At 38.0% G+C, this 8,514-nt stretch overlaps 1 protein-coding gene across 2 annotated transcripts; it reads left to right on the forward strand.

The window, feature by feature from the left end:
* The first annotated feature begins 91 nt into the window (after positions 1 to 91).
* On the forward strand, positions 92 to 8,514 carry LOC122657901 (BTB/POZ domain-containing protein At2g30600). Of its 2 annotated transcripts, XM_043852699.1 has the most exons (13): positions 92 to 272; positions 380 to 1,230; positions 1,898 to 2,227; positions 3,032 to 3,259; positions 3,657 to 3,818; positions 4,389 to 4,601; positions 4,712 to 4,759; positions 4,883 to 4,941; positions 5,441 to 5,573; positions 5,673 to 5,747; positions 5,829 to 5,909; positions 8,110 to 8,178; positions 8,267 to 8,514. In XM_043852699.1, exons 2-13 carry the CDS (start codon positions 430 to 432, stop codon positions 8,483 to 8,485), a joined length of 2,418 nt encoding a protein of 805 aa, XP_043708634.1. In that variant the 5' UTR covers positions 92 to 272; positions 380 to 429; the 3' UTR covers positions 8,486 to 8,514. The 2 variants fall into 2 exon arrangements, with proteins under 2 accessions (XP_043708634.1, XP_043708635.1); XM_043852700.1 differs by lacking the exon at positions 92 to 272 and having other exon boundaries at positions 284 to 1,230.

Genomic DNA, 8,514 nt, shown 5'->3' on the forward strand with positions numbered 1-8,514 from the left:
ATTTGTGGCTTTTTTTTTCAATTTTTTTTTTCTGTGTGAGAGTGATTTGATAGTTCTTCACTGCTAACTATCTATAAATTTGAAGTAGATCGAATTTTGTTACAGCGATTTTTGGATTGTGGGAGGTAGAGAGATTTGATAGAGAAGATAAACAATCTCTCTCTGTTTCACGGTTGTATCTTTGTGTTCTTCCTTTTTTGTCTTTGATTGATCGGGTTCTGTGCATTCTGTGAGCATATGTGAGGAATTAGTCCATTCAGAATCAGTTGGGAATGGATTTTTCTCTTTTGCTAGAACCATTTATTGATAAGAAATATTCTATCATTGGATGAGCTAGTTATTTGATCTAGTTTATGATCTTCTTGGATGTAGCTGATACTTTTCAGGCGTGTGAAGTTTAGTTGAGAAAGGACCTTTCTGTTGGGAGAGATGGGAGAGAAGAAGCAGAAGTTTCTCACAGTAGCGCCCTTTCAGTGTGCTTGGCAGAAGGAATTGAGATTCAGGGAGGCTGGTCGTGGTTGTGTGGCTTTTGAAGCTTTCGCCCACAATGATGTCACAGTTGTGTTCCGCGAGCATGTGGGTAGCCAGCACTATCACTACAGAAGGGATAATAGTCCAAACTACACTGTCGTTCTAGGTAGCCATAGGAATCGGCGATTGAGGATTGAGGTAGATGGGAAGACAGTGGTTGATGTAGCTGGTGTTGGGCTTTGCTGTTCTTCAGCTTTTCAGAGCTATTGGATCAGTATCTATGATGGTTTGATTAGTATTGGCAAGGGCCAATACCCATTTCAGAACCTTGTCTTCCAGTGGCTTGATGCGAACCCTAACTGTAGCATCCAATACGTTGGGCTTAGTAGCTGGGACAAAATTGTGGGTTATAGGAATGTCAATGTGTTGCCCTTAAAGCAGAACCATATATTCCTGTGGAAACATAGGGATTATGATGAACTTGGAGGGGACAATGATGAAGAACAGGATCTGGAAGGTGGATGTAACAGTTTGGAGGAGTGGGGACTCAAAAATTTCCTAGAGAGCTGGGAACTATCAGATATGCTCTTTCTTATTGGAAAGGAGGAAAAGCCGGTTCCTGCACATAAAGTTATCTTGAGCACATCTGGTAATTTTCATTCCAATTCATCAGATGATGATGATGTTATCCACCTACCAGGTGTAGCTTTTTCAGTTTTTCATGCTCTTCTTCAGTACATCTACACAGGCCAGACCCAAGTGAGTCACTGTCTCCTTTTTTCATGTATTTATGAAATTTCAATTGAACCCCCTCCCCTCACATACACAAAAGAAAATGATGGCTGTCAGATATGAGTGAATCTTCTCTTTTCTCTAACTCCTCTCTAGAGGGTACACCTTATGTTTGTTGATAATGTGAGAGATATTTTCTGTAAAAAAAATTTGAGAAGCAAGAGTTCTTAATCCCATTCTCTGCATTCATATTTAGAAGATTTCCTAGGTCTAGGTCAAAATGATCAACCCAATTGGATGACTCCATCTTTTTTTGGGATATGTTTTTTTTTTTCCCAGTAACTGACAAGAATGTAATTTACTACGCAGTAACAGTCATCCAATTAGGTTGATTTTTGACAATGGAGATCTTTTAGGTAGAATCATTGAGTGGTCAGTCCAGTTACATGTGAATGCCTAAACTGTACATTTTGCCTTGGGGAAACTGATATACTGCAGTTGATTCTAGTGAAGGGACCTGTAAGAATTAGACAATCAATTCAGGAGATTCATGCACTAACAGCCAAGCCCCCCAATCATATATGATTGCCTAGCGCTAAAAGCAATGCATGGTGGCTGCTTGTATGTGTGATAAAAGCACATGGAACTTGTGATTTTGCATCCTAATGATATTTGCATTTGCTATATGACTCAGGTTTCGGAGTCGCAACTTGGTTCGTTGCGAGATCTGAGCTTGCAATTTAAAGTCCTGCCATTGGTTAAGCAGTGTGAAGATATTATTGAACGCTTTAAACTAAACAAGAAATTGTTTGAATCGGGTAAGAAAGTGGAGATTTCACATCCAAGTACCCGACCTCAGCGCTGTACAGTGTTCCCTTCTGAGCTCCCTATTAATGTCAATAAGCTCAAGCATTTGCTTTCATCTGGAGAGTACAGTGATGTGGACATTTATATCGACGGGTATGGTCTTGTTGCTCATTCTCATAGAGTCATCCTTAGTTTGTGGAGTGCCCCATTTACTAAGGTAAGGCAATTTATACATCTTCTCCTTATTTTTCTATTATTTTATGTCTGTTCACAATGTTTAAACATTTTTATTTAGAGAATGCACTAGTCATCTTAGTAAAATCGAACCATAGCAACCAACATGTTGTATATGAGATTCATGTCAGTGGATCCTTTGGTTGAGAAAGTTTAATTAGAAAAATGTTGATAAGTACGCTTGGCCAAAAGGAGGAAAGACAGGAGAAAAGTTGATATTCAAGGGTGTTCATTTAGAACCTTAAAAAGCAGAGAAACCAAAAGATGGAAGGAATGAGGAAAAGTTGATAATCAAGGGTGTATGTGTAGACCACATGCATTCATGTACAGTTCTATCTTTCATCAGTTCAAAATTGAATTGTTCATCTTCTGATATAACTCATGGGTGACTCCTGTTAAGACAATCTCGAGATTTCATACTGCTATTATGATTACTTGCTGGTCCTAACCATATGTTTATCACATTCCTTGTACACTCAAGATTTTATTTTTTTTAATCTACAGATGAAATAAAAATATAATAATGCATTATATTGGGTGGAATTATTCATCTATTTTGCTACATATGAATGCATTGAACACAGGACCTTCTTTCAAATGTTCTTTTCAGTACTTCTTTTCCTTTATATATTCTAAACCTCCACCCCCCCCCCCAACTCCACCTCTCTTCTTTTTCTTTTTCTTTTTCTTTTTTTTTTTTTGGGGGGGGGGGGGAAGCAGGGAGGGAGGCAAGATTCATTACAATTTCGATGGTTTTAACTTTTAAGAGAAACTGTGACACTTGCAGATGTTCACAAATGGAATGCGTGAGAGCAGTGCTTCGGAGATCTGTTTAAAGGATGTCTCACCAGAAGCTTTCACTGTCATGCTTGAATTCATGTACAGTGGGGAACTTGATATCAAAGATGCCATGGACTTGGAAGGTCTCTTACGCCAACTTCTTTTGGCAGATCAATTTGGAGTTGTACCTCTTCGTCAAGAATGCTGCAAGACTCTCTTAGTCTCTCTTTCTGAGGTAGTTTGTCGTTCTTAGTAACATGATTTCATGCTGCAGTTGTACTTGGATTGAATTTTTCCTTTTGTAGTTCTTGCAATGCACTTCAGAACATACAGATATCTTTAAATAAATTAAAAAGAAAAAGACAAGTGACTTGCAGTTTTGAGTATAGAGGATTCCTTGCTTACTTCAGACTTCCGAAAACAAAAGAAGAGATCCCTTTCATGGTGAAGAACTATAAGATATTGATACTTTTCATGTACATATATCTGCAGGGTTGGAGTTCTACTGGAAGAAGCTCATACAACAACAGTTTTTTGTATTATGCACAAGTTTAATCGACAAGGCCGCAGATGGTTTTTGCAAAATAGTTGGAAAGGTGTCTCTGAAACTGACTATTTGAAATTTGTTTCAGGACTCAGTGTGTTCCATTCTTCAAGCCATATCATCAGTTCCATCATTTAAACTTATTGAAGAAACATGCGAGAGGAAATTCTCAATGCATTTCGATTACTGCACCACTGCCAGCACTGACTTCGTGTTGTTAGATGAGGCAACTTTTAGGAACATTCTTCAGGTGGGTTCTCCTTTTTGAGTGTTAGTATTCACCCTGTTGGTGTTTGACTCAAGATTTTACATATTGGTACAGGGACACATCTCATCTGAGTATAGGTCACCTAATCCAGGGCTGATTGATTCACATCTTGTAGCATGACATAATGAATTTTGGTTGTAAAAAGTAGAGGAGAGCTATAGAAGAACAAATCAGTTAGTATAGGAAATATGGAATTATCGTTCTAGTGAAGGTTCTCCATCTGGTAACCATGTTCTACCTACAATACTGAAGTAGATAGAACTGCATATTCGAGGATGAGACCTTCGTCATTCCATCAACTCAAGTAGATATTCTACTATAGAAATGACCTGTTGTTTCTGTTCCTTATGTTTAGGGATTCTGTACTTCTTGTGGACCTCTTCTATTGTATTTTTCTTTCTTTCAATACAAGATTATTAATAAGTATGTACATCATAGGCATATGTCCTATTTATAAAAATTGTACTGAAGAGTGAAGAATTTTACAGGAATCTGTTGGTAAAACGTGGTTCTTCTTAATATATAATCGAGATACTGCATTTTGGTGTGCAGCATCCTGATTTGACTGTAACATCTGAAGAAAGAGTCCTGGATGCTATCTTGTTGTGGTGCTTGCAAGCCCAAGAAATATGTGGGTGGGAAGTGGTGGATGAGCTCTTGAAAGCTTCAACGCTGGAACTCTTTTTCGGAGAGAGGCTTCAGACAATTAATGACTTGTTGCTCTATGTACGTTTCCCATTAATGCCACTGTCATTACTTCAGAAGGTATTTCTGTGTAATACTTTACATATATTAGCATGTCTTAATGACCATATTTAATATGATCTGTTATATTCATTTGAGTTTTCTGACTGAAAGTTATGACTTTGTTGCAGCTGGAAAAGAGCAACCTTTGCAGTCAACTTCCTGTATTTGAACAGCTTGTGAGTAAGACTGTTGATGATTTTGCTTTAATATTACATATCTGTAAGCATGTTCTCCCCCTCCCCCCACCCGGTCAGGTTTTCTCCCCCTGCTTGATTTTGAATGGTTTCTCTCCACTGTAGGTGATGGAGGCCATTAACTATTCAAAATGTGGAATTGGTAGATCAGCAGGTGATCAGAAGTAAGCTTCTTCCCTCTTCCCTCCCCCCCCCCCCCCCTCTTTGGGATAGGTTCAGAAGTAAGCAATGAATTGTCTTTATCTGAAGATCTGAACCTAGGGTGCTATACCTTCTGCCCCACGTCCTTCTGAGCTAAAATATATATTGTTCAACAAAAAGTGTACCAGATGGTACTTTGGATGCTGGATGGGCTCTGGGAAAAAAATAAGCTTGTACTGTAGACCCTATCTTTGATTTTCAACTACGAACAGAGCAATGACTCCATTGATGCAATTGGACCACCTTTTTTTCCCCCTATTCTTGACCATCCAAAAGATGTGACTAGCCTTGCTTGGTACTTGAGTCTGAATTTGGATGATTCTCTAATCCTGAGAGAGAGAAGTCCAGGAAAAACAAACATTCTCTTTTCTTTTGATCATCAACTTGCACTGTTATGAATTTACTTCATTCTTTCATTTGATTTTTCATTTGTATTAAGATAATTGAACGTTGCCATTGTAGTGTAAGATTTCAGCATAGGCGGTCTAGTTTTAAGGAGCTTCTATACATATGTGATGGTGATAAGAATGGGGTTATTTACTTTGCCGGCACATTATATGGTGAACATCAATGGGTAAATCCTGTTCTGGCTAAGGTGAAATTCTTTACTTCCTTTACTTTGCATATTAACAGTAACACTTCTTTATTGAACATGGTATAATAATTCATCTATCCGGAATTTTACCTGTCACAGACAATTACTGTAACTGCCAGCAGTCCTGCCTCAAGATACACAGACCCCAAGGCCTTAGTTTCAAGGTCATACCAGGTACCGTGAATATTTTGAGAAGGAACATAGTATCTTGATCTTATTTAGTTTCATAATTGGATTAACCTTCGCTTGCTTTAGGGAACCTCTTTTGCAGGGCCTCGGATTGAGGATGGACAGAAATGTGCATGGTGGATGGTTGACATTGGCCAGGATCACCAGGTTTGCCTCTATACATAGCACCACAATTTTAATCATCCAGTTAGTAGCTTTAGCTAGGAAACAGAAGCATCAATATCTCATCTCTTACCTTCTGCATGCAGAGATGATCCACAAATCTGTAAAGTTTATAGCGTCTCAAAAGAAAAAAGTCTAATGATTAGTAACATAATACCATCACTTGTAGATCTGTAATGAGTGGTGACATGATACAACTAACCTACTAGTAACATGTTAAACATACACAATTGATCTCATTTCCATTTTTTTAAGAATGCCATAATTTTTAAAAATGCCATAATTTTTACACCATATGCATGTGAAGCTGCATTGCATTCTATCTGATGTGTCTGGTTTTTACCAAATAAATCTGTGTTACACACCATCTGATGTTTCTGGAGGTTATGAAACCTACAATCCATTAGGTCACTGCAGGATAACCTGATGCCAAGAGAGTCCCAAGGATATGAGAGAGAACGATAACTCCTATTTTCATGGAGTCATGAACCACTGGTGGAGCACACCATTGTGTCTAATATCATAGAGCAGCCCCTAAAAGTAAGGGGCAGTGCCAAGAATGATATGGGGTTGTAAATGATGCATGGTCTGATGGTCTCTTTGTTCCTTTGAATCTTTTTGAATGAGTATAGTTTCATGGAAATGTGATGCTGTGAACAAATGGAAATACAAATATATTTAGGGAAAAGCAAAGGCAGGATGAGAAATCACACAGGAAAGGATTTATGTAGTTCTGAGCTAGGGGCTAAGGCTACACAACTGTGCCAAAAACAATTCATTGAAGCTTCATAAAAGAAAAGGTAAAGATCAAACATCTAAGAGAGCAACCCAAATCCTATGGCCGAAGGGAAGTTAACCCTTTCCCTTTTGTGGAAAACCACCTCTCTTAAAATCATAAAAGCCACACACTTGACCGTCGCAACTCATACAGTATGTGTAGTCAGACACATGCCTAAAGATGGAATTCCTAATCCTATTAGATAGAGCAAACGATACTCAATGAAACACACCCCCCATTTTGTAGTAGTGGGAACTGGCTTGACTTGTCATTCAGGCCACAAAACCAACAATCTCCACTCTGTTTGAATTACATCAAACCATCGTAAAAAACATAGTGATCATCATCACCAAAATCACTTGAAAGGTGTATAAATCAACCTTATAAAAGCTCTAGGGCTTCAAATTGAATTCTTCATAGTCCTTATTCTTTATGTCAAACCAGCTAACTATTGTTCCCTTCCAGAACCATGTATAAACACTATTGAATCACCAGATGAACCCTGACCTGCCATAACCTAAAGTTGTTCTTCCCATCAAATTTTCTTACCCTTGTAGTTAAAACAATTGAAGACATCATGAGAGCTTAACCTTGTTCTGTTACCTGTTGTTGTTGTTTTGTGAGAACTACTAATTGGAACCATTGGCAACATAATTGGAAAAAGAGATCATCAATAGAAAGGGGGAGGGAGGGGGGGAACAATCTGAGGAGAATATTACAAAGCAGTGCAAACTCCCTCGGTGCTACATCCATGAATAAACAAATCTTCACATAGTCCAGGGAGAATATTTCAAAACAGAATACCCATAAAAAGATGCCCATGGAGTACCTACAACCAGAACTTTTTTTCTTAAAATAGAAGACAAGTCTCTCTTTTCTCAAGAATACTCATTCATTTAAAAATGAAAAAGAAATAAATGTTTTTTTAGCGGCGAAAACTGAAAATTTTATTAAGGAAGAGGGATGAGAAAACTAGCAAAGTGAGAGATTGAGGACAGAAACAGGAACAGGGTAAAAAATAAAAAAAGATGGAACAAGACCTTTCAAAAAACACTGCAAAGAGAAATGCTCAAAAGGAACTAAATAATCATTATGGAGACAACAAAAATTGTATGTTATATATTTAGGAAGATAAACAGAGAGAGGATCCTTCTACCCAAAAAAAAACAGAGGATCCACTCGTAAATTCTTCAACTAATTGGAAATAAATACTGATACTGGAGATGCCCTATAGTTTCTTCAGCTACCATATTAAATGGCCATTCAAATTTCATTACGATGTTGCCATGATCCAAGATTTCCTAAATTTGTGAAATTAAAAACCAAACTTGTATCACTGTTGCCTGACTGACTGCCTCTTCTTATTAATAATCTCTCTTTCTCTCCTTGATTGTTTGGTCAACACAGCTGATGTGCAACAATTACACAGTGAGGCAGGATGGCTCAACCGCATACATGAGATATTGGGCTCTTCAGGTGAAAAATCAATATTGCTTCTGTAAGGATCTTATTCAGAAAACAAATAGCACATAGAACTAAAAGTAAACTTTCTGAACTATTTCAGGGTTCTTTGGATGGAAAGAGTTGGACCAACTTGAAAGTACACGAAAATGATCAGGCAATATGTAAGCCTTGTCAGTTTGCATCATGGCCTGTGCATGGTTCCACTGCCCTGCTTCCCTTCAGGTTCTTTAGAGTTATCTTGACAGGTCCAACCACAGGAGATTCCAACCCATGGAACCTTTGCATTTGCTTCTTAGAATTGTATGGTTACTTCCGGTAGTGTAACTGAAATGATGCCTGCTTGATCAG

Source organism: Telopea speciosissima, chromosome 4, assembly GCF_018873765.1.
Source record: "Telopea speciosissima isolate NSW1024214 ecotype Mountain lineage chromosome 4, Tspe_v1, whole genome shotgun sequence".
Classification (NCBI taxonomy): Eukaryota; Viridiplantae; Streptophyta; class Magnoliopsida; order Proteales; family Proteaceae; genus Telopea; species Telopea speciosissima.

Coding starts and splice junctions, on each gene's coding strand:
- LOC122657901 (XM_043852699.1), top strand. CDS start 430: ATGGGAGAGAAGAAGCAGAAGTTTCTCACAGTAGCGCCCTTTCAGTGT. Junction 2,228..3,031: donor GGAGTGCCCCATTTACTAAG/GTAAGGCAATTT, acceptor TGACACTTGCAG/ATGTTCACAAATGGAATGCG. Junction 3,819..4,388: donor CTTTTAGGAACATTCTTCAG/GTGGGTTCTCCT, acceptor TTTGGTGTGCAG/CATCCTGATTTGACTGTAAC.